The sequence below is a fragment of the Xenopus tropicalis genome, chromosome 7, assembly GCF_000004195.4.
Source record: "Xenopus tropicalis strain Nigerian chromosome 7, UCB_Xtro_10.0, whole genome shotgun sequence".
NCBI classification, from domain to species: Eukaryota; Metazoa; Chordata; class Amphibia; order Anura; family Pipidae; genus Xenopus; species Xenopus tropicalis.
The window spans coordinates 32,786,156-32,813,071 of record NC_030683.2 but is presented as its reverse complement, the minus strand read 5'-3'; the positions used below and the strand labels follow the sequence as shown (position 1 = coordinate 32,813,071).

Genomic DNA, 26,916 nt, shown 5'->3' with positions numbered 1-26,916 from the left:
TGCAAAAAAACTGTGCCCTTCAAAGGTTTGTGTGGCATCTGTGGTGTACGACATATGCACATTGACACAATGGAATTCTGTGCTTCTTCTCTGTAACCATCAATCAAAGGAAACATGTTTACCAAAGAGTAAGAAATGAACTTATATGTAATATTTCAATACCACAAGCTCTCGACAAAAGGCCATGATTCCCAGACCTGGATGTAACGGAGAAGAAGGGCACGTAACCTCCTTTGCAACCACAGACTGGCACATAAAAAAGATATTTTGTAGCAGTTACCGTAAAAGAGATGCTATAAGAATACAGCAATTCAGTAAGTACCCCTTTTTCTTAATTAAACATTATGAATGCTGAAGGTTTGCTCTCATTATGTTCCATGGTGTGTGCTGAGAAGCCAAATAATGTACCCGCTTGTGTTATACTCACAGGGATGCATTGGGACAGTGAATGCAATAAAAGGAACAAGTAATATTTTTTCCTACATTCCAAGTTTCTCTGTGTTTCTTTGGGTATGGTGCTTTAAGGTTAATGTGCTCCATTATTACATTATACGTTATTGGTAAAATACATTTTTACATTTTTTTTTTTTTACACTTGGTTTGTACATGAGACATAAACGTGTGACATAATGAAGAATTCTCGCTTATTGAGAGCTTATAGCCAAAAAGTGAAATAATTCTAGAACCATAAAAAATGATGACCAACTGCAAATTATTTCAGAATATCATTGTCGACATCATACTAAAATTAAATTTTAAGACAAATTAGCCCTTTAAAGTTAATATTAAAACATAAATCCCAAATCTTAAAGACAATTTTGACCTGAATAAATCTAAAACTCAATAAAGACAAATTGAGCCAATGAAACACTTTACTCACAGTCGCACCATTGGTTGAATTAGCACATGTTTGTACATGTGAGCAGTAACGCCACGTCAAGGCTTCAACCCTGTTACCGGCATTCACACACCTTTCCCTCCGGGTGTAACGCCTCAGAGGAGAGCCAATGGGAATCATTTGCCATTGGCTCCCCTCAACAGAAAACATGTCAAACGTGACAACAACAACACAAGAGGCATCGACTGCACGTGTCTATAAGTCCCACCCTTTGCTCATTTAACTTTAACCTTAACCGATTTAACTAAATTTGCAGGCTAAGGTAAAAAAAAAACCCTGTCTGAAGCGGCTGGTAATTTGCCTCGGACAGGGAAAAAAACCCTTGGCCTGGAAAAACAACAGAATTACAGAACTATAAACATAACTAACAGGGTATGGGTTATATAGACATGATGTGCAGGAAGGCAAAGCAGGCTGGGATCTTAGTATCTGCTCGCCTTCTTGTTACACCCTTAGCTCACATTCTCTCACACATTCTCTCTTAGAAATAAATACTTACCTGGAACTTACCTCTCTTGATGTGCCAGATGAGTGACTGCCTCTCATAATTCCAGGCCTGATGTTACCCGGCAGTCTCATACTCTGGGAGATGGAATCCCAGGTGAAGGAGGAGCTGATGGTTGGAACAGGAGTTGCAGAGGATGATCCGGCCTTTGTGCAGCAGCTAGAGCTGGTCTTGAAGCCCACAGTAATGCCAACTGCCCGCTGATGTTCTTTATCTCTGCTCAATTGAAATACCAGGTTGTTATTATTGGCTGGCTTACACACATGCCAATATACTCACTTCAGCCAGCTGGAACGTAAAAATGAAAAGCCCGGAACGATGTTTCTGTCCCTTGATGTAGCTTCATCTTCCTGGGCCCCGAGGAATGACAGGGGCGGCTCTCCATTATGTGGCTGGAATAATTTTGCTGGTGGCTGCATGAAAGGGAAAAAACTATTATAGTCAATATGATACAAAATCCACTGTGAACAGTTGGCCATGTATTTTATAATATACAATAAAGCCTGCAATGGAAATATGCAAGTGCCATATTGCTTGTCTTTGCAGAGACATTTGTCTAATGTGTATAGGTTTTCTGTGGGCTGTCATGGCTGTGTGAGTATAGAGACTTGTGTGCTTAATGCTTAAATTCAAGTTTAACTCATTGCTTTCTGACCCACCTATTTCACTAGTCAGTGCTATTCACCCAGGGCTATAATCATTTTTAATTTTGTCTTCCCCACCATTCCATGTACTTACTGTTTTGGGCTGAAAAGGTGGTTCTGCGCCTTTCTCTTCCAGCACCACCCAATCAATGGATTGATAGAATGGGTGGCGCCTGATGTTCCCTCGCAGTCCAAGGCGCCATTTCGGCTTCCTTTTAAGAAGCTAAAGGATCAAAGGACAATTGTTTTAATATCGCTAATGGATGAGAAATATATTTGTTGCAATACTTCTATAGCACTGTTGGGACCCACCTTGCCCAGAAGATTTTTTAGATCTTCATCCAGCCATTTAGGTATTTCGGGATCATGGTGTTTGGTGGCATGAATGAGCTCCTCATCGTCGCTGTGGTCAAAGGGCAGTTTGCCGGTGGCCATGTCGCAGATGGTGATGCCAAATGACCACCAGTCTACTGCTGCAGTGTAGGGGCTTCTATGTAGAATCTTAAAAAGAAATATAAATCTCTTACCAAGTTGCAAAATGCCCCCTTTTAAGTATGTTTACTGGCTTAATATTGGCAACGGAGTTCAGTGGGTTTAGTTGGCCAATGAGTGTAGGGAGTAATTCATGAGATCAGTTGGTTCCCTAGCTTGGGTCAGAACAGTCATATTTTCCAGGACCCAATAAATTCTGTAAGGGTATAACTACAACTGCAAATATGGGTGATGCCTGGCACAATCCAGTTGGCACTAAAGCTCTGTATAAGCCTGAGATAGTAATACAATGTTTATCACGTAATTAAGAAACTGTTGCAGATAAGTTGGTTCTCTCCAGTGGCCCACTTGTACCAATACCTACAGTATATTGCATCTTGGTATTTTAATGCTCTTTTCAACAAGGGGCAAGTGTTGTGCCAACATCTTCTTAGTACCTTCCGAGCCTCCCTTTTGCATGCACAGTACAGTAATATGTAGAGAAAATGTAACTACTGTATGCAGAAGCCACAAGGGGGGGGGGCTTGGTGAATATCGGTAAGATGGCAACCTGGCACATATAGAGTGTGATCCCTGTAATTATTTCCAAACAGGAGCACTGGTCCAGGGAAAAAGAGTTATTAAACTTTGGAGTGCCTATACCCCCCTCCAGTATATTACTCTATCCTTGTCCTTAAATAATTATTTGTCTAACAGTTAAAACTTTACGTCTTTGTAAGACATCAGCTGTATTGTATATTCTGTTCTGTTGTCCTGGGCACATTCTCCTATACTTCTTGCTTTTACTAGGTTTCGGCTGTAATTATACTCTATTTGCATATCTAACCTCCGGGGCCATGTATCCCACAGTTCCAGCCCTGCCAATCGTGGTGTCGCCACGGAAGATATTCTGCTTGGCCAGGCCGAAATCGGAGATTTTTGCATGCCCTCGATGGTCCAACAGAATATTCAGGGGTTTAATGTCTCTGTAATATAACGATAAAAGGAATTAGATAAAAAAAAGACAAGGGCTGCTGATTTGCAGCAATGTTACAGAGAGGAAAAATTGTATACTGACCGGTGGATAATCCCCTTGTTATGCAGGAACTGCAGGCCGCAGATCATCTCCGCCGAATGGAACCTTTTAAACAGGGAAATAATGGTTACCTCCATAAAGATTATCATGTAATATGAAATTTAAATATGATGCTCCCCAGTGTCAAAATGTACTTATTGTATTATTCCATCCTTTGTATAGGTACAATTTGTATAAATCTATTTCTTAGTGATATTGTACCTGTACCAATATAATACTTACCGTACTCTCTGTATATCTAGGCTGCCGTATTGATCCAGCTCATCCTCAAGGCTTCCCCCACTCAGGAATTCCATGACATAAAAGGCGTGCCGCTGGTTACACAGACAATTGCAAAGTGTCAAGAGAAGGAAGAAATGGCACAAGACTTACAACGTAGGGTAGTACTTATTTTTATGAATAATGGTGCAAATAAATGTAAAGCCAAATAGAATGGAATCCTCATTTTTTCAGTAATAAATATCCTGAAAATGCTGCACACAAAGAATACAATATATATATATATTTATATATTATATGAATATAAGTCATGCTGCATTTTGTTATTAATCTCAGCAGGCAGAATGCAGTGCTGGCTGTAAAAATCCTGCATAAACATGTATGGGGTGCACAAGGCAAGCAGACCTGAAATAATGTGTATAATGGCTTTAGGAAGGTATTTGTTTTATAAACTGTGCTGTATATTTTGTTTGGTTGTTATGTGGAGGCATGTCATTTGTAATGGCTGTAATATATATAATATGTAGGGCATTATGTTAGGGGATCAGATGGATGACTATAGCAGTTGGTAGTACCTGTGTTTGAAAAGCGGCATAGCCTTGGCAAAGGAACCGGCAGTCTCTGGCGATGTTAAGTACTTGGGCCTCAGTAAGAAGGCTGCTGTAATCAGTCTCTTTGGTCTTCTTGATGGATTTTACAGCCACATGTTTCTTTCTGCCTCCTAATGTAGCCAGTATAACCTGTGAAAGGCACAAAGAGAGTCAATATATGTAACTGTGTTATTAGAGCACAAAGATGGAAATTATTCATATTTTTTATTTACACCTGATTGAAAATAATCCCTAGATAATTCATTTATTTCACTTTCTACCACATTTTGGATTTATAGACAACAAAAAAGAGCTGTATCTAATGGGAAGCAATCGCTCACTTTGCCGAATCCTCCTTTTCCCAGCTCAGAATAGAAATTGTAGCTGGAGATGCTGAGTGGGTTTGGCCTTGAAGGTTGCGCTTGGGATCTCCCGGCTCCGGCTCCTCCTAGTGGGGAAAAGAGAGTTTATTTACAGTTTATGGAATAATAATAGTTAATTCAGCTTTACTGGAAACAGTTCCATTTTAGTTGAATTATATCTGTTCCCGTGTTTTGCTGCTCCCATGTACTGCATGGGCCCCTTAATCACGTGGGCCAATCATTTTTGCAATTTAGCCATTTTTAAGTGATTTCTCTTTACCTTCATCACTCTCCTCCCTTCTCCGTTTCTCCCTGCAGCACTCATCGGGTGGCTGCTCCTCAGGACTCCTCTCTCTCTTCTTTAACTTTTCTTCTTCCTCTTCTTTACTCTCTCCTCTTCTCTTCTTCTCCCGTGAGTGTCTGGGGCTCCTGTCGCTAAAATCTGGACGACTCCTCTTCATTTTTTCTGTAAGATCTTGAAGAACTCCCTGCTGCTGCTTCTTCTGTCACTGAAGTCTTCTCGCCAACTGTCACTTTCCAACGGTTGAGGTCTCTTGCCCTGTGGTCACATGGTCACATGGACACAGGCTATTAGATACCATTGCAGCACAGAGCCAGATACATATCCCAACCTGGGCACAGGCTATAAGATGCCATCGCAGCACAGAGCCAGGGACATATCCCAACCTGGGCACAGGCTATAAGATGCCATTGCAGCACAGAGCCAGGGACATATACCAACCTGGGCACAGGCTATAAGATGCCATTGCAGCTTAGAGTCAGGTCCCTATAAACCAGTGCTGTTTTTATTTACAGAGCACCCATGAGTGTAGCTAGTGACTCCCATACATTCCACATGCTGTTAGTTTGTCAGCTTACTTATACTATATGTATATACGTTTCAATCTGTTTGTCTAGTCTGTGATCCAAATCAGATTCTGTTTAATATATGAAAGTCTATTTGTGTTGCTTTATGTGTTCATGGGACACCATTTACTGTCATTTGTGTGTGAGGGAGCTGTATGAGCCCAACATGCAGGTTCTCTCTTCCCTACAGTGTAAGGTTCATATACAGTGAGAAAGGGATCCTCTCATAGCCCTAAGTTAATCAGGTTAATCAGCCCGGTGCCAGGGCACAACATTAAAGGAAGACGACCCTGCAACAGCTTTTTGTATGCAAATAAACCAAAGAGCATCTTCCATTTGAAATGTTCCGTTAACTTTCCTTGCCCAGGTCTGAGTAAACATTCCACCATTCTACAGGCACAGTTATGAGTAGCAGATTGCTGGGTTATATCTCTACATCGGATGCCCCCCACTTTATAGCAAGGGTTAATAATTATATCCAAGAAATGCATTTTCTTATTGCCCTATCTGGTAACAAATGTGAAAGACGTATCACAATTTTGCAATTGAGATTTTAAATCATTCCAACAAAAATCATTATTCATCTTTTATACATTGACATATGTTATGTATTGAGCGAAAAATCATGATATATCACTGTGTTATTGCAACATACGTGATCATTCTGTAATAAATTTGATATTGATATTGATGTAATTGAGCAGCATTAATACATCTAATACATATTATTGATATAATACATTGTGCCCTGTTTCAGAGTAAGAAAGTGCTCTATGGTTTGTAAGCTGTAGGACGAGGCACTGCAGGCGCCAGTTAGTTCTGTGACCTTAGTGGCTCCTCTCAGAAACCTAAAGGCAGAGATCCAGTAAAGGGGGATTTGTTGGTAATGGTGAAATGATGTCTCATATAGATCTTGTACATGAATGATTTTAAAGTTACTAGGAAGTGTAATTGCAACTGAAAGCAGTAAATTCTCTGCTCTGCTGAATCTCATTGCAAAAAATAAGTGATAGAGGAACAACTCACAAATTACGTTATTTTTAAAGGAGAATTCAATCCACAACTAAAAATGGGAAGTTTGAGAACAAACTTAATGTTGGTTTGAAAAACATGTGAAGTCACGGAGTGAAATCTGATTGGCTGTTGGTGTCTCCACCTACTTTTTCTAAACTTTAACCTTAGTCCCCTAGTCACCAACAGCGAAAAGTTTGGGGACCCTAACATAAATAGTGTGAGAAAAGCAGCATTTTAAATTTAAACCAAAAAAATTCAATAGGTGAAGTCTGATTGGGCGAAGAAGTGTGGAGTGTTTGGGTATTGTACCCTCTACAAACTGTAGGAGGAGTAGCGTTTAGAAAATGGGGGGCGCTAAGAAGAAGAAGAAGAAGAAAAAGCGCAAGAATAAGCTGAAGTCGAAGAACAGTATGTTGGGGTTTTTTCAACCCAACATAATAATGAAAGGACATAGCAGAATGTTGCAATTATGTTAAAGAGAACTGAAATAAAGCAAACAATAAATAAACTCTAACGATCGCTTCTTTGTGTCTCCATCCATTTCGCTGAGCGCAGATTTAGACAAAGAATAAAAGCAGTTAAGAAACAGTTGATTCCATTTGTTATTGTAATTCATAATCAAATTAATAAGTAGCGATTGGTATCCTAGGATTATGGCGTCGTAGCAACAAGTAAGTTTAAACAAGGCTCTGTATACTCAAATAATGCATCACTAATTCAATATGAGGGAAATATAAAGAAAAAGGAGATAAAGGAAAACATGGAAGGAAGTACAAATATCAACATGGCCAGGACATTGACGGGGGGCCTGCTATGTGTCCTTACACGAATGTTTTAGAGCAAGTCCTCTGCAAGGGTTTCATGCAGGCATTTAGTACCCTTCAATATTAAGACTTCTATCTAATGTTCAGGTTCTGGGACCATTTTTTTGCCTTACTCAGTAGTCCTAAAAGTAAAAGCTGGGAACTTTGGTTATTGTGTATTTACTGAGGTTGATCTCTGTACATAATAGTGATGCTTTGTTGGTGGAAAACAAACAGTTTGAGGAAATGCTTGCTCAGCTCTGATTGGTTCAATCTCGGCACCTAACTGGATAAACTATTTCTGATGCCGCTGTTTTCAGTAGGGAAAGCCTAAGTTTAGAATTGTTTTTATCTGCCTATCTTGTTATTAAGAAAGTTCTGAATAATGGAAAAGGCCATCACCGATAGAGTCCATTTTAAACATGTAATTACATTTTTTTAAATTATTTTCTCTTTCGTTTGTAATTATAGTACCTTGTACTTAATGGTAACTAAGCTGCTTTAATCCATATTGGTGGCAAAACAATCCAATAGGTTTTTCATGTTTAAAAGGTTTTTAGAAGACTAGGGTATTGTAAGCCGAATTATAGAAAGATCCCTTATTTTGATAACTCTTTATATTCACCTACTCATCTATATCAAGATGGACGAAATCTTGAAGCAAAAATGTGTGAAACCCTCCAGTGGCAAGTAAGCTGAGTACTTCCTGGTAACTTAAATGGGACGTTCACTTTGTACTGGTATGGGACCTGTTATCCAGAATGCTTGGGACCTGGGGTTTTCCGGATAAGGGATCTTTCTGTAATTTGGATCTCCATAAATTAAGTCTAATAAAAATCATTTAACTATTGAATAAACCCAATAGGATTGTTTTGCCTGCAATAAGAATTAATTATATCTTAGTTTGGATCAAGTACCAGGTACCAGATACATTTTTAAAATTAGAATTATTTGCTTATATTGGAGTCTATGGGAGATGGCCTTTCAGTAATTTGGAACTTTCCGGATAATGGGTTTCCAGATAAGGGGTGCCATACCTGTATTAACTTTTGTTATGTTATAGAAGGACCCTTTCTAAGCAACTTTTTAACCGGTCTTTTTTAATTGCTGACAAACCAATTGATTTTTACACTTAATTCCTATTGGGCATTTTACAGTGTTACTGGTCCCTAATTGCCTGTCGAAATGGATGGTGCCAATAAGCACATATTAGCGTTGTCTTCAAGCTTTAATGCAAAACATTTGCTCTGATTTCAGATCTGGACAATGTTACCTGGATTTTGCACCTTCAAGGGAATTGCACGCACCCTGGGAATGGCAATCAATGATCGTCCAGACCTGAGAAGCTAACGGGGCAGATTCGCTCATCCCTACTTGTGGGAATTGGGAGAGAGATAGAACTGGAAGTATTAGTACAGAGGATAGCCACTAGAGGAAAGGAAGTATTAGTACAGGGGATAGCCACTAGAGGAAAGGAAGTATTAGTACAGGGGATAGCCACTAGAGGAAAGGAAGTATTAGTACAGGGGATAGCCACTAGAGGAAAGGAAGTATTAGTGCAGAGGATAGCCACTAGAGGAAAGGAAGTATTAGTGCAGAGGATAGCCACTAGAGGAAAGGAAGTATTAGTACAGAGGATAGCCACTAGAGGAAAGGAAGTATTAGTACAGGGGATAGCCACTAGAGGAAAGGAAGTATTAGTACAGGGGATAGCCACTAGAGGAAAGGAAGTATTAGTGCAGAGGATAGCCACTAGAGGAAAGGAAGTATTAGTACAGGGGATAGCCACTAGAGGAATGGAAGTATTAGTACAGGGGATAGCCACTAGAGGAATGGAAGTATTAGTACAGGGGATAGCCACTAGAGGAATGGAAGTATTAGTACAGGGGATAGCCACGAGAGGAATGGAAGTATTAGTACAGAGGATAGCCACTAGAGGAAAGGAAGTATTAGTACAGAGGATAGCCACTAGAGGAAAGGAAGTATTAGTACAGAGGATAGCCACTAGAGGAAAGGAAGTATTAGTACAGTGGATAGCCACTAGAGGAAAGGAAGTATTAGTACAGTGGATAGCCACTAGAGGAAAGGAAGTATTAGTACAGAGGATAGCCACTAGAGGAAAGGAAGTATTAGTACAGAGGATAGCCACTAGAGGAAAGGAAGTATTAGTACAGAGGATAGCCACTAGAGGAATGGAAGTATTAGTACAGGGGATAGCCACTAGAGGAATGGAAGTATTAGTACAGAGGATAGCCACTAGAGGAAAGGAAGTATTAGTACAGAGGATAGCCACTAGAGGAATGGAAGTATTAGTACAGAGGAAAGGAAGTATTAGTACAGAGGATAGCCACTAGAGGAATGGATGTATTAGTACAGAGGATAGCCACTAGAGGAATGGAAGTATTAGTACAGAGGAAAGGAAGTATTAGTACAGAGGATAGCCACTAGAATGAAGTAGTACTGAGGAGAGATTGGGAAGAGAGTAGCAGTGGTGAGAGTTACCACACAGTATATTAGCAGCCAATTAAAGGGAACAGACATGGAGGAGGAAGTGGTTAACTGTTGGGGAGGGAAAACTAGCCATAGCAGGAATAGGAGACTCAGCCTATGGCTGTGCCCATCCTAGAGGTACTTTTTTCTGGCACCTGAGTTTTTGATCCATGCTGTGTGTTTACTGGCAAGACAGTTGTTACCGAAAGGGTTTTAAAACTGTGCAAGCTGTAAGATTTTATACTGTTTTTGCTGTACAGATTTTATATGCTGGACCTGATCATTGCCATGGCACCGTATGCAGATGAACCCTCCATTACTAAGATCTATCACACTATTTTGCCATATCTGGAGGCTCTAAACAGACGGTGAACCTCAACAAGCAGTATTTGTATTTGGGCAGTTATAATAAAGCTTTATTGTGTATTTCACAGGATAAAAATCACAGTTTGCAGAAGAAAGCCTATAGAGTTTTGGAGGAAATATGTGCAGGGGAACAGCCACCATGCAAAGAATTTGTAAACAACAATCTGGAAGAATTACAGAAAACACTCCTGACTTCCCTGAAAAGCACTTCATCCTTTCATCCCCTGGTAAACGGGTCAGTAAACAAGGTGGCTGAGGTGGCAGGGGACTTCATCTCAGAGGGCATCATTCAGAGCTAGTTTCTCAGTCTAGCAGAGATTTCTCAGACAGTTGCAGTTCAACTATAATTTAGGCCCCTCCTTAGGTCATAAAATCTCTCTACCTACAGAGTTTATCTTGATGCTTCAGTCATATTGCTTTCTGTGCACATTTCTTTCCTTTATGGGTACTATGTGCAGTTCCGCTATTACGTTTCTCACATCTGTGATTTACCCAGCCTCTTGGTGCATGGTATTGCCCAAAGCAGATAGAAAGATTCCTGGAAATAGAGAAGAGAATGTGCGGTTTATTATGTGTGTGTTATCCCCCAAGAGACTTACATCTCAGTGTGAACCTACAAGTTTCTTTTCTTTTTGTGCGTACCTTCAGCCTACGCACTGCGTCTAATGTTACGATGCTTTTTGTGGTTTTCTTTATTTTATTTTTTTTTTTGTAATACATGTGAACTTGTGGTCAATCAATTGAAACAACATTTTGAGATGCGTAGTGGTGCTATTTCGGAGCAGGCCACTAGATGGCAGTAATCACTAAATACATATATGACTATGCACCTGGCCTCTCTGTGAAGCTGGTGTAACTTGCTGATATGTGCAGGGGTTAAAAGGTCTGTTTGCTGTCACCATATCTGTATGCACCTGAGGAAGGTTGGTTAAGCTGAAACAGGTTGTGCTTAAAGTTTTGCAATTAGTCACTAGGGGAAGGTGTAAGTTGCTCTTTCTGCTCTCTGGGTTATCCTTTTTGCATTACTTGGAATTGATCTAACTAGGCCGGCGTTGCTACTTCTCCAGTCAGTTAGCCACTGTGCATCCATTTGCCTGCTTATTCTGTGCTGGGAGAATGGGAATATATTTTCTCCATCCCCACACAGCTGAGTAGAGAATTGCAAACCTTATACAGAAATGGAATCCCTTATCCGGACACCCGTTATCCAGAAAGCTCCGAATTAAGGAATTAATATACCGTATTAATATAATTTGAAAAAAGTAAAGAGAACAAAATTTTTAACTCTGCATATTTCTTTAAATCTTTTTTACCTGTGGATAGATGGCACAGAATGCATGTCACCTGTTATTTACGTCCACTGACTGTGAGCCTATTTGCCTAATTATTTATCTGTCTTTGTTGAGGGCTAATAAAAACTGCCAACTTAGTGTTTCCATACCTAATCAGCAGCTTATTTGCCTGTTTATGGGGCCCTCAGAAGGGCCTAGCTAACTTACCTGAGTTACCGAATATCTGCGGGGCAATTTTGAAAATCCTATCGGACAAGGACTGGATCGCCACATTGATGTGGTCTTTGTCTAATATGTCTCCATAGGGACAGTATTTGGCCCAGCGCATGAGTGGGCAAATCAGGCAGAAATATGCTCATTTGGTGGCCTCACCAAGGAAGGTAACTCAACATGTGGCTAGCTTTACTGCACTAAAGTGATGTATTCATGCCACAATTCTGTTAGGACTTCTTGAAAGCTGCAATAAAGTGTATTTCCTGCATGTGTTTTGGTTATTCCAACTCTCCCTTATCTGCCCATGGATCTAGGCTTGAGCTGGTAAAGTCCATGTTGCTTGAAGATTACCATAAAGTCCTAGTAAACATCCGTAAGGCTGAAGCCAGAAATAAGAGACAGAAAGCATTGAAACAGGCTGCAGCAGTGGGGGAGGAGGACGATCAAGAAACCAAAAAACTGGAGGGAAATAGGTAAGAGCACTGCTACAGACCCCTCTATTCAATCTCTGTACATTATTGCACACTAAGCCAAAGTTAAACAACCGTTTTTTTCTTACAGTATTACTTGGATTACTATTAAATTTCCTTGTAATCCAGCAGCATTGATACTTCTCTTTCCCACCTGGAACCCTCACTATATTGTTGCACCAGCAATGCCCTCTGAGCCAAAAGCTGTTAAAATATGCTGAGAAGTGCACTGTACCGATTGTGTGGGCTGCTATAGGCTATATATAGTCTCTTAATAGGCTCCTATATGGGGTTGCAAGCTAATGTACATTGTTTAAGCTGTTGCATTATTAATTTACGTTGTCGTTTATCAGCGCTATACAAAGAATGGTGCCCTTTAAGCAGTGTCTCCATTAAAAACCTAAGGACCCTAGAAAATCTTTATTAGGCAGGGTTTCTAAAATGTGTTTAATTTAGACGTGTCTTCTGTCTTGCTTTGTGTCTAGATATAAATTGAATTCATCAGGACACACGTTATCAACAGGGCAGATACTGAACTTTAATTTGAATAAGCAAACATTTGTTTGTAAAAACTAAATGCAGCAGATGCCTGATCTAGATGGTCTTGGAAAGAAGAAACTTAAGGTGGCCATACTCAGGCAGGTTTAAGGTGCCGAATCAAGTCCTTTAGACCGATTCAGCTTATCTGCTTGCGTATAGGGTTCCCCAACAGGCCTAACCGACCGATATCTGGGCCAAAAATGGCAAGGTGTCGGGCAGGTTTGATTTTCCCATTGGATTGGGGACCGCATGGTTTTATTGATGCGGCTCCTATACCATTCATTGTAATTTGATTATTTTGCCAAATATCACCCACCTTAGATGGGCATATTAGGAGAAAGATCTGCTTATTTGATGACCTCACCAAATGAGCAGATCTTAATGTATATGGGCTCCTTTAGTAGACTGTGCACTGAATGGTCCATAACTCGTTTTCAGTATGGAAGACATTTTGGCTGATTCTGATGAAGTAGAGGAAGAGGAAGAGAAACCAACCAAACAACAAAAGAAACGGGCCCGGCAGAAGAGCCAGGCTTGGCTTAAAGAAGGGGAGGAAGATGACCCAGTAAATTTCCTTGATCCCAAAGCTGCACAGCGTGTACTGGGTAAGTAATGAATACTGGTATGAAGGCCCTCAGCCCATTTGAGTGTAGGCTCCCTTTGTGGCATTTGGTTTAGCTGCCCTATAACAGGGTTACATAGATTTGCATCATGGCTATAAGACTCAATCTTATAACTTTAGATGTAAGAGGGAAAATAATGGTTTGATCTCAAATTTTGACAAAGTGGCACTCAGGCTGGGACATCTACGTCTTGGTTAAAGTGCCACAGTTTGTGCCCCACTGCTATAATATGATCTATAGCTGTTTGATCATAGTGAAACAACTAAAGGCTCTATATTTATTAAGCTCTATATATCTGCAGTAATAAAGCTGATGCAGAACATAAATAGAGCTTAATTAGTGTTATTTTTCAGGTTAATTGGATCATTTTTCAGCTTCAGTATTACTTAAAATAATGGACTACACCTACGCCATAAACCATATTCTATCACTTTTTAAGGATTGGAGGCTGGGCTAATGTGCAAGCAGTATATGGCACTGCTGGCTGTCAATGCACTGGGGGGGGTACTGCTGGCTACCAATGCACTAGGGGGGCACTGCTGGCTACCAATCCACTGGGGGGGGGCACTGGGTGCTACCAATGCACTAGGGGGGCACTGCTGGCTACCAATGCACGGGGGGGGGGCACTGCTTGCTAGCAATGTATTAGGGGCACTGTTGGCTACCACGGCACTAGGGTGGCACTGCTGGCTACCAATGTATTTCGGGGCACTGCTGGCTACCAATGTATTAGGGGGCATTGCTGGCTAATAATGTACTAGGGGGGCACTGCTGGCTACCAATGTATTATGGGACACTGCTGACTACAAATGTATTATGGGGCACTGCTGGCTACCAATGTATTATGGGGCACTGCTGGCTACCTAGGCACTAGGGGGGCAATACTGGCTATCAATGTATTAGGGGGCACACTGCTGGCTACCAATGTCCTAGGGGGGCACTGCTGGCTAAATTTACACGGGGGGTTGGCACTGCTGGCAAACAATGTCTCATGTCTGTGTGTCCTTTGTACTGATGGGAGGGGCCATTGGGGGAGTTTCTGAGGGGGCCCAGAAAATTTAGTGGTGAGGGGCCCCATGATTTCTGATGGCAGCCCTGCTGTCACATAAGGAAACCTTTCATGGTTCCCTGCAAATTAGTGCAGTGTTTTGGCTGCAGCATTGTCCATGTCTTGCATCTTAGGGTCTTTGACCTCTCAAGCCTCTCATCAAAAACCAGATGAGCATATTTTGATGAAATAATCTCATTCCCTATAATGACATGATCAGACTCACACTCCCCTCAGCTGACCATCTATTTTTATCTGGAACATGCTGCTTCTAGAGAGACCTTGGAAAGCAAAGCAAATATAATGAAATGGCGGCTTCTATGTGTTTGTGCAAAAAAACTGTGCCCTTCAAAGGTTTGTGTGGCATCTGTGGTGTACGACATATGCACATTGACACAATGGAATTCTGTGCTTTTTCTCTGTAACCATCAATCAAAGGAAACATGTTTACCAAAGAGTAAGAAATGAACTTATATGTAATATTTCAATACCACAAGCTCTCGACAAAAGGCCATGATTCCCAGACCTGGATGTAATGGAGAAGAAGGGCACGTAACCTCCTTTGCAACCACAGACTGGCACAGAAAAAAGATATTTTGTAGCAGTTACCGTAAAAGAGATGCCATAAGAATACAGCAATTCAGTAAGTACCCCTTTTTCTTAATTAAACATTATGAATGCTGAAGGTTTGCTCTCATTATGTTCCATGGTGTGTGCTGAGAAGCCAAATAATGTACCCGCTTGTGTTATACTCACAGGGATGCATTGGGACAGTGAATGCAATAAAAGGAACAAGTAATATTTTTTCCTACATTCCAAGTTTCTCTGTGTTTCTTTGGGTATGGTGCTTTAAGGTTAATGTGCTCCATTATTACATTATACGTTATTGGTAAAATACATTTTTACATTTTTTTTTTTTACACTTGGTTTGTACATGAGACATAAACGTGTGACATAATGAAGAATTCTCGCTTATTGAGAGCTTATAGCCAAAAAGTGAAATAATTCTAGAACCATAAAAAATGATGACCAACTGCAAATTATTTCAGAATATCATTGTCGACATCATACTAAAATTAAATTTTAAGACAAATTAGCCCTTTAAAGTTAATATTAAAACATAAATCCCAAATCTTAAAGACAATTTTGACCTGAATAAATCTAAAACTCAATAAAGACAAATTGAGCCAATGAAACACTTTACTCACAGTCGCACCATTGGTTGAATTAGCACATGTTTGTACATGTGAGCAGTAACGCCACGTCAAGGCTTCAACCCTGTTACCGGCATTCACACACCTTTCCCTCCGGGTGTAACGCCTCAGAGGAGAGCCAATGGGAATCATTTGCCATTGGCTCCCCTCAACAGAAAACATGTCAAACGTGACAACGACAACACAAGAGGCATCAACTGCACGTGTCTATGAGTCCCACCCTTTGCTCATTTAACTTTAACCTTAACCGATTTAACTAAATTTGCAGGCTAAGGTAAAAAAAAACCCTGTCTGAAGCGGCTGGTAATTTGCCTCGGACAGGGAAAAAAACCCTTGGCCTGGAAAAACAACAGAATTACAGAACTATAAACATAACTATCAGGGTATGGGTTATATAGACATGATGTGCAGGAAGGCAAAGCAGGCTGGGATCTTAGTATCTGCTCGCCTTCTTGTTACACCCTTAGCTCACATTCTCTCACACATTCTCTCTTAGAAATAAATACTTACCTGGAACTTACCTCTCTTGATGTGCCAGATGAGTGACTGCCTCTCATAATTCCAGGCCTGATGTTACCCGGCAGTCTCATACTCTGGGAGATGGAATCCCAGGTGAAGGAGGAGCTGACGGTTGAAACAGGAGTTGCAGAGGATGATCCGGCCTTTGTGCAGCAGCTAGAGCTGGTCTTGAAGCCCACAGTAATGCCAACTGCCCGCTGATGTTCTTTCTGCTCAATTGAAATACCATGGTGTTATTATTGGCTGGCTTACACACATACCAATATACTCACTTCAGCCAGCTGGAACTTAAAAATGAAAAGCCCGGAACGATGTTTCTTTCCCTTGATGTAGCTTCATCTTCCTTGGCCCCGAGGAATGACAGGGGCGGCTCTCCATTATGTGGCTGGAATAATTTTGCTGGTGGCTGCATGAAAGGGAAAAAAGTATTATAGTCAATATGATACAAAATCCATTGTGAACAGTTGGCCATGTATTTTATAATATACAATAAAGCCTGCAATGGAAATATGCAAGTGCCATATTGCTTGTCTTTGCAGAGACATTTGTCTAATGTGTATAGGTTTTCTGTGGGCTGTCATGGCTGTGTGAGTATAGAGACTTGTGTGCTTAATGCTTAAATTCAAGTTTAACTCATTGCTTTCTGACCCACTTATTTCACTAGTCAGTGCTATTCACCCAGGGCTATAATCATTTTTAATTTTGTCTTCCCCACCATTCCATGTACTTACTGTTTTGGGCTGAAAAGGTGGTTCTGCGCCTTTCTCTTCCAGCACCACCCAATCAATGGTTTGATAGAATGGGTGGCGCCTGATGTTCCCTCGCAGTCCAAGGCGCCATTTCGGCTTCCTTTTAAGAAGCTAAAGGATCAAAGGACAATTGTTTTAATATCGCTAATGGATGAGAAATATATTTGTTGCAATACTTCTATAGCACTGTTGGGACCCACCTTGCCCAGAAGATTTTTTAGATCTTCATCCAGCCATTTAGGTATTTCGGGATCATGGTGTTTGGTGGCATGAATGAGCTCCTCATCGTCGCTGTGGTCAAAGGGCAGTTTGCCGGTGGCCATGTCGCAGATGGTGATGCCAAATGACCACCAGTCTACTGCTGCAGTGTAGGGGCTTCTATGTAGAATCTTAAAAAGAAATATAAATCGCTTACCAAGTTGCAAAATGCCACCTTTTAAGTATGTTTACTGGCTTAATATTGGCATCGGAGTTCAGTGGGTTTAGTTGGCCAATGAGTGTAGGGAGTAATTCATGAGATCAGTTGGTTCCCTAGCTTGGGTCAGAACAGTCATATTTTCCAGGACCCAATAAATTCTGTAAGGGTATAACTACAACTGCAAATATGGGTGATGCCTGGCACAATCCAGTTGGCACTAAAGCTCTGTATAAGCCTGAAATAGTAATACAATGTTTATCATGTAATTAAGAAACTGTTGCAGATAAGTTGGTTCTCTCCAGTGGCCCACTTGTACCAATACAACAGTATATTGCATCTTGGTATTTTAATGCTCTTTTCAACAAGGGGCAAGTGTGTTGTGCCAACATCTTCTTAGTACCTTCCGAGCCTCCCTTTTGCATGCACAGTACAGTAATATGTAGAGAAAATGTAACTACTGTATGCAGAAGCCACAAGGGGGGGGGAGGGGCTTGGTGAATATCGGTAAGATGGCAACCTGGCACATATAGAGTGTGATCCCTGTAATTATTTCCAAACAGGAGCACTGGTCCAGGGAAAAAGAGTTATTAAACTTTGGAGTGCCTATACCCCCCTCCAGTATATTACTCTATCCTTGTCCTTAAATAATTATTTGTCTAACAGTTAAAACTTTACGTCTTTGTAAGACATCAGCTGTATTGTATATTCTGTTCTGTTGTCCTGTGCACATTCTCCTATACTTCTTGCTTTTACTAGGTTTCGGCTGTAATTATACTCTATTTGCATATCTCACCTCCGGGGCCATGTATCCCACAGTTCCAGCCCTGCCAATCGTGGTGTCGCCGCGGAAGATATTCTGCTTGGCCAGGCCGAAATCGGAGATTTTTGCATGCCCTCGATGGTCCAACAGAATATTCAGGGGTTTAATGTCTCTGTAATATAACGATAAAAGGAATTAGATAAAAAAAAGACAAGGGCTGCTGATTTGCAGCAATGTTACAGAGAGGAAAAATTGTATACTGACCGGTGGATAATCCCCTTGTTATGCAGGAACTGCAGGCCGCAGATCATCTCCGCCGAATGGAACCTTTTAAACAGGGAAATAATGGTTACCTCCATAAAGATTATCATGTAATATGAAATTTAAATATGATGCTCCCCAGTGTCAAAATGTACTTATTGTATTATTCCATCCTTTGTATAGGTACAATTTGTATAAATCTATTTCTTAGTGATATTGTACCTGTACCAATATAATACTTACCGTACTCTCTGTATATCTAGGCTGCCGTATTGATCCAGCTCATCCTCAAGGCTTCCCCCACTCAGGAATTCCATGACATAAAAGGCGTGCCGCTGGTTACACAGACAATTGCAAAGTGTCAAGAGGAGGAAGAAATGGCACAAGACTTACAACGTAGGGTAGTACTTATTTTTATGAATAATGGTGCAAATAAATGTAAAGCCAAATAGAATGGAATCCTCATTTTTTCAGTAATAAATATCCTGAAAATGCTGCACACAAAGAATACAGTATATATATATATTTATATATTATATGAATATAAGTCATGCTGCATTTTGTTATTAATCTCAGCAGGCAGAATGCAGTGCTGGCTGTAAAAATCCTGCATAAACATGTATGGGGTGCACAAGGCAAGCAGACCTGAAATAATGTGTATAATGGCTTTAGGAAGGTATTTGTTTTATAAACTGTGCTGTATATTTTGTTTGCTTGTTATGTGGAGTCATGTCATTTGTAATGGCTATAATATATATAATATGTAGGGCATTATGTTAGGGGATCAGATGTATGACTATAGCAGTTGGTAGTACCTGTGTTTGAAAAGCGGCATAGCCTTGGCAAAGGAACCGGCAGTCTCTGGCGATGTTAAGTACTTGGGCCTCAGTAAGAAGGCTGCTGTAATCAGTCTCTTTGGTCTTCTTGATGGATTTTACAGCCACATGTTTCTTTCTGCCTCCTAATGTAGCCAGTATAACCTGTGAAAGGCACAAAGAGAGTCAATATATGTAACTGTGTTATTAGAGCACAAAGATGGAAATTATTCATATTTTTTATTTACACCTGATTGAAAATAATCCCTAGATAATTCATTTATTTCACTTTCTACCACATTTTGGATTTATAGACAACAAAAAAGAGCTGTATCTAATGGGAAGCAATCGCTCACTTTGCCGAATCCTCCTTTTCCCAGCTCAGAATAGAAATTGTAGCTGGAGATGCTGAGTGGGTTTGGCCTTGAAGGTTGCGCTTGGGATCTCCCGGCTCCGGCTCCTCCTAGTGGGGAAAAGAGAGTTTATTTACAGTTTATGGAATAATAATAGTTAATTCAGCTTTACTGGAAACAGTTCCATTTTAGTTGAATTATATCTGTTCCCGTGTTTTGCTGCTCCCATGTACTGCATGGGCCCCTTAATCACGTGGGCCAATCATTTTTGCAATTTAGCCATTTTTAAGTGATTTCTCTTTACCTTCATCACTCTCCTCCCTTCTCCGTTTCTCCCTGCAGCACTCATCGGGCGGCTGCTCCTCAGGACTCCTCTCTCTCTTCTTTAACTTTTCTTCTTCCTCTTCTTTACTCTCTCCTCTTCTCTTCTTCTCCCGTGAGTGTCTGGGGCTCCTGTCGCTAAAATCTGGACGACTCCTCTTCATTTTTTCTGTAAGATCTTGAAGAACTCCCTGCTGCTGCTTCTTCTGTCACTGAAGTCTTCTCGCCAACTGTCACTTTCCAACGGTTGAGGTCTCTTGCCCTGTGGTCACATGGTCACATGGACACAGGCTATTAGATACCATTGCAGCACAGAGCCAGATACATATCCCAACCTGGGCACAGGCTATAAGATGCCATCGCAGCACAGAGCCAGGGACATATCCCAACCTGGGCACAGGCTATAAGATGCCATTGCAGCACAGAGCCAGGGACATATCCCAACCTGGGCACAGGCTATAAGATACCATTGCAGCACAGAGCCAGGGACATATCCCAACCTGGGCACAGGCTATAAGATACCATTGCAGCACAGAGCCAGGGACATATCCCAACCTGGGCACAGGCTATAAGATACCATTGCAGCACAGAGCCAGGGACATATCCCAACCTGGGCACAGGCTGTTAGATACCATTGCAGCACAGAGCCAGGTACATATCCCAACCTGGGCACAGGCTATAAGATGCCATTGCAGCACAGAGCCAGGGACATATACCAACCTGGGCACAGGCTATAAGATGCCATTGCAGCTTAGAGTCAGGTCCCTATAAACCAGTGCTGTTTTTATTTACAGAGCACCCATGAGTGTAGCTAGTGACTCCCATACATTCCACATGCTGTTAGTTTGTCAGCTTACTTATACTATATGTATATAGGTTTCAATCTGTTTGTCTAGTCTGTGATCCAAATCAGATTCTGTTTAATATATGAAAGTCTATTTGTGTTGCTTTATGTGTTCATGGGACACCATTTACTGTCATTTGTGTGTGAGGGATCTGTATGAGCCCAACATGCAGTTTCTCTCTTTTCCCTACAGTGTAAGGTTCATATACAGTGAGAAAGGGATCCTCTCATAGCCCTAAGTTAATCAGGTTAATCAGCCCGGTGCCAGGGCACAACATTAAAGGAAGACGACCCTGCAACAGCTTTTTGTATGCAAATAAACCAAAGAGCATCTTCCATTTGAAATGTTTCGTTAACTTTCCTTGCCCAGGTCTGAGTAAACATTCCACCATTCTACAGGCACAGTTATGAGTAGCAGATTGCTGGGTTATATCTCTACATCGGATGCCCCCCACTTTATAGCAAGGGTTAATAATTATATCCAAGAAATGCATTTTCTTATTGCCCTATCTGATAACAAATGTGAAAGACGTATCACACTTTTGCAACTATGGTTTAATTATAAAGATTCCAATGCAGAGCAGGTATGGCATCTGTTATCCAGAATGAGCAGAACCTGGGGTTTTCTGGATAAGAATTTTTCTGCAATTAGGATCTCCTACAATTGCTTACTATAACAAATACACAAAATGCTGATATTGCTTGATATCCTTTATTGACATATTTATAGTACATTCTTTACCACATCTGATACAAACCGGTGTTCCTTGAAATGTAAGGACCAATGGTTGGGTGAGCAGGAAGACCGTCAGACACCTGGGCCTACAAGGAGTTTCCCAAGTAGCCTGCTGGGCCAGTCCAACCCTGATATTCAGTTACATCAAGAAAAGTCAGCACATTCCACAATCAAATAAAAACCTTAACTTAATTCCAAGGAGCATATAAGGCAAGAAACAAGAAATCTAGAGATAGAGATACTAATTCCAAACACAGACACAAGCAATAAGCAACCAGTTGTCAATTATTTTGATCAGACTGGTCCAAGTATCTTTTAGAAATTGGGTATGTTAAACCAGTGCTTCATCATCACTGTGACAGATACCCCGTAGGTGGGGCTGAAATACGTTGGGTATCCTTCCTTTTGCCTTTTTTTGGTATGTTACATAAAGCAAGCGTTTTTTCATATAATGGAGTGCTCTATTCCTTTTAGTTTTTTCTTATTTGTTACTCGTTGTCACTGTGGGAATGCCAGAGGGTGCAGCCCCTGATGGCGGCCCTGTTTACTGTAACAGAGCCTAGTGAATGAGAGAGTTAATATCTGTGTCCTGCACTCACTGAATTCACTGCTTCTCGGCAGGCAAAAGAGAGCACGAGGATTTCTTATCTACTCTAAGGTAGAGCCTTGCCAGGGCACCTCACAGAGGAAGCAGCCTCCCACATTTATGTCATCAGTGCACACAGTTGTAAAGCGATCCTTCTGGGTACAGCAGCACACTAAAGCGTCTGTACGACTCCGACACTCGCACATCTCTCCCTTCTGCTAGACAAGAAAAAGTGAGTCCCAACTACTTCAACCTCATTTTGTTTTCTCTGTCATTCTAGGACTCCGATTGTTGCTTTCTTTTGTAAATTTAGGCTCTGAAATATAACATATCCTCCATATATGATGGATAGATAGATAGATAAATAGATAGATTTGTCAATAGTCTAATGCCTAATTAAAACTTGCAGGTGATATAGGTGCTTGTAAGTCTATGATAATACTGTAAAAAGGAGTGTTGGATTTCTTTGAGATGTTAAATCATTAAAACAAAAATCATTATTCATCTTTTATACATTAACATATGTTATGTATTGAGCGAAAAATCACGATATATCACTGTGTTACATAGGGTTGAAAAAAGAGTTCATCAAAATCAACCCATCCAAGTAAACCCAGCACACACAACCCACACCTACCAATCTATACACTCACATACATAAACTATATATACAACCACTAGTACTAACTGTAGATATTAGTATCACAATAGCCTTGGATATTCTGATTGTTCAAGAACTCATCCAGGCCCCTCTTAAAGGCATTAATAGAATCTGCCGTTACCACATCTCTAGGAAGTGCATTCCCCAACCTCACTGCCCTCACCGTGAAAAACCACCTACGCTGCTTCAAATGGAAGCTCTGTTCCTCTAATCTATAGGGGTGACCTCTGGTGCATTGATTGTTTTTATGGGAAAAAAGAACATCCCCCAACTGCCTATAATCCCCTCTAATGTACTTGTACAGAGTAATCATGTCCCCTCGCAAGCGCCTCTTTTCCAGAGAAAACAGCCCCAACCTCAACAGTCTAACCTCATAGCTTAAATCTTCCATCCCCTCTAACCAGTTTAGTTGCACGTCTCTGCACTTTCTCCAGCTCATTAATATCCTTCTTAAGGACTGGAGCCCAAAACTGCACTGCATACTCAAGGTGAGGCCTTACCAGGGAACTATAAAGGGGCAAAATTATGTTCTCATCCCTTGAGTCAATGCCCTTTTTTATACAAGACAGCACTTTATTTGCTTTAGTAGCTATAGAATGACACTGCCTGGAATTAGACAACTTGTTATTGCAACATGATCATTCTGTAATAAATAATGATATTGATGTAATTAAGCAGCATTAAGAGACAAAGGCTCATATATCTAATACATATTAATGATATAATTCATTGTGCCCTGTTTCAGAGTAAGAAAGTGCTCCATGGTTTGTAAGCTGTAGGACGAGGCACTGGAGGCGCCAGTTAGTTCTGTGACCTTAGTGGCTCCTCTCAGAAACCTAAAGGCAGAGATCCAGTAAAGGGGGATTTGTTGGTAATGGTGAAATGATGTCTCATATAGATCTTGTACATGAATGATTTTAAAGTTACTAGGAAGTGTAATTGCAACTGAAAGCAGTAAATTCTCTGCTCTGCTGAATCTCATTGCAAAAAATAAGTGATAGAGGAACAACCCACAAATTAAGTTATTTTTAAAGGAGAATTCAATCCACAACTAAAATGGGAAGTTTGAGAACAAACAAGCTGTTGTTGGTCCTTCCACTTTGGGGAGGGGCCAACAAATGTCGCTGTTTCATTTGGGGTGACCCCATTATTATGTTATTCAAGTTTGGGGGGTGCAGCTTCCAAGCTGTAAGAGTGGCAGCAGTTTGAAAATCTGGGGTGTTCTGAGCACCGCCACAAAAAGACGGGGGGCGGGATCCCTTAGAAAAGCACAAGCAACCTGCTCCGCTATAGGGCGAAGAAGTGTGGAGAGTTTGGGTATCGTACCCCTAAAACTGTAGGAGGAGTAGCATTTAAAAAATGGGGGGAGCTAAGAAGAAGAAGAAGAAAAAGCGCAAGAATAAGCTGAAGTCGAAGAACAGTATGTTGGGGTTTTTTCAACCCAACATAATAATGAAAGGACATAGCAGAATGTTGCAATAATGTTAAAGAGAGTTGAAATAAAGCAAACAATAAATAAACTCTAACAATGGATTCCTTGTGTCTCCATTCATTTCGTTGAGCGCAGATTTAGACAAAGAATAAAAGTTGATTCCATTTGTTATTGTAATTCATAATCAAATTAATAAGTAGCGATTGCTACTGCTATGTGTCCTTACACGAATGTTTTAGAGCAAGTCCTCTGCAAGGGTTTCATGCAGGCATTTAGTACCCTTCAATATTAAGACTTCTATCTAATGTTCAGGTTGCTTCTGGGACCATTTTTTGCTTTACTCTGTAGTCCTAAAAGTAAAAGCTGGGAACTTTGGTTATTGTGTATTTACTGAGGTTGATCTCTGTACATAATAGTGATGCTTTGTTGATGGAAAACAAACAGTTTGAGGAAATGCTTGCTCAGCTCTGATTGGTTCAATCTCAGCACCTAACTGGATAAACTATTTCTGATGCCGCTGTTTTCAGTAGGGAAAGCCTAAGTTTAGAATTGTTTTTATCTGCCTATCTTGTTATTAAGAAAGTTCTGAATAATGGAAAAGGCCATCACCGATAGAGTCCATTTTAAACATGTAATTACATTTTTTCAAATTATTTTCTTTCGTTTGTACTTAATGGTAACTAAGCTGCATTAATCCATATTGGTGGCAAAACAATCCAATAGGTTTTTCATGTTTAAAAGGTTTTTAGAAGACTAGGGTATTGTAAGCCGAATTATAGAAAGATCCCTTATTTTGAAAACTCTTTATATTCACCTACTCATCTATATCAAGATGGACGAAATCTTGAAGCAAAAATGTGTGAAACCCTCCAGTGGCAAGTAAGCAGAGTACTTCCTGGTAACTTAAATGGGACGTTCACCTTTGTATTAACTTTTATTGTGTTATAGAAGGACCCATTCTAAGCAACTTTTTATCTGGTCTTTTTTATATTGTATTATTAGCCATAGACTGTCCTTTAAACTTGCTTTGTCTTTATTTTTAATTGCGTATCTTTTAAATTTAGGACTCAGATTGATATTCTGTTCTGATGATTTCCAAACTGTTGCCTGGTTGCTAATGTAATAAAAGTACAGGTATAGGATCCCTTATCCGGAAACCTGTTATCCAGAAAGCTCCAAATTACGGAAAGCCAGTCTCCCATAGACTCCATTTTAATCAAATAATTCAGAATTTTGAAACTGATTTCCTTTTTCTCTGTAGCAATAAAACAGTACCTTGTAATTGATCCCAACTAAGATATAAATAATCCTTATTGGATGCAAAACAATACTATTAGGTTTAATTAATGTTTTATTGATATTTTAGTAGACTTAAGGTATGGAAATCCAAATTATGGAAAGACCCCTTATCAGGAATACCCTTGGTCCCGAGCATTCTGGATAATGGGTCCTATACCTGTACCAGCAACCAGATAGCAGCCGAAACTGCAGGCCTTTGATTTGCAGAATAACAAATGTAATTATTAGAAATAAAAGAAATTAATTTCAAAATGTATTTTTTTTATACAGATGTTTATATCATACTTAGTCACATTGAAAGGTAAACTATCCCTTTAGTCATTAAATATTTGTATCTTACACTTTTATGAAGAAACAAATAAGAGTAATTTGACAAAATATATAGGTGTAACTAATGTAATTTTTACTACACTTCCTATCCGAGAGAGATTACTCCTACATCGTGACGAGATCATATGTGCGTTTGCTGACAAGCCAATTGATTTTTACACTCAGTTTTACGCTCAGTGTTACTGGCCCCTAATTGCCTGTCGAAATGGATGGTGCCAATAAGCACATATTAGCGTTGTCTTCAAGCTTTAATGCAAAACATTCGCTCTGATTTCAGATCTGGACAATGTTACCTGGATTTTGCACCTTCAAGGGAATTGCACGCACCCTGGGAATGGCAATCAATGATCGTCCAGACCTGAGACCTGGGGCATGAATTTCGGATTGTTAAAAGATTGTAAAAATTTTGTAGTAACCACGATAATTTCTAATGTGCGTAAATTGTGCGGAAATTTGTGTTGTGGACGTACGAAAACATTGTGGTTGCGATCCGAAAGTTACCAAATTTTCGTATACAAACATTTATAAACAGCGTGAAAACCTTTCTGACTTTGAAACTTCAATGCATGATTTTGGAAGCCTTCCATGGGACTCAATGGCACTCTGCAGCTCCAACCTGGCCAAAAGAAAGTCACAATACCGAAGCTTGAATGAATTCCATAACGGTCGTAGTCGTTGCGAATGATATGACTTTTTCATGCAAATTTTACCAATATTTTCGTTATCATTACGAAAAGTTCTAAACTAGAAAAAATATGAATTTTTTGCCATCATGGTCATCATGCTTTAATGAATGGGCTCCTTAGTCTGCTAAACTCTGCGATCACTTATCAACAAGGGTTGTGAATCAGGTATTCCTGTCTGATGTACTGATGATATAAAATCAATAGCACAAATGAGTTAAAGGGGTTATTTAAGTTTCCCACGTATATCTAGAAACTGGTCTGTACATTCAGTAGTGCTGTGCCTCTCAAATGCTATTAGCACTTAGTAGGAATGCACCGAATCCAGGAATTTACAAAAGTTTTACTCTGTAGTATTATCCTGTGGCAACCAATCAAAATTTTGCTTTCATTAGCCTTAAGGTGGCCACACACATAGCGATTT

At 40.2% G+C, this 26,916-nt stretch overlaps 1 protein-coding gene and 1 long non-coding RNA gene across 4 annotated transcripts; both read left to right on the top strand.

The window, feature by feature from the left end:
- The first annotated feature begins 1,298 nt into the window (after nt 1-1,298).
- LOC116412243 lies at nt 1,299-26,910 on the top strand. 2 transcript variants are annotated; one of them, XR_004223609.1, is made up of 4 exons: nt 1,299-1,639; nt 3,857-3,989; nt 22,123-22,319; nt 26,087-26,910. It is a non-coding gene; the product is annotated as an uncharacterized LOC116412243 (long non-coding RNA). The 2 variants fall into 2 exon arrangements; XR_004223608.1 differs by lacking the exon at nt 1,299-1,639 and having other exon boundaries at nt 3,427-3,989.
- Nucleotides 9,890-18,884, top strand: LOC116412241 (RRP12-like protein). 2 transcript variants are annotated; one of them, XM_031906015.1, is made up of 4 exons: nt 9,890-10,560; nt 12,145-12,303; nt 13,279-13,445; nt 18,696-18,884. In XM_031906015.1, exons 2-4 carry the CDS (start codon nt 12,164-12,166, stop codon nt 18,749-18,751), a joined length of 363 nt encoding a protein of 120 aa, XP_031761875.1. In that variant the 5' UTR covers nt 9,890-10,560; nt 12,145-12,163; the 3' UTR covers nt 18,752-18,884. The 2 variants fall into 2 exon arrangements, with proteins under 2 accessions (XP_031761875.1, XP_031761876.1); XM_031906016.1 differs by lacking the exon at nt 18,696-18,884 and adding an exon at nt 15,009-15,395.
- Nucleotides 26,911-26,916: the final 6 nt, after the last annotated feature.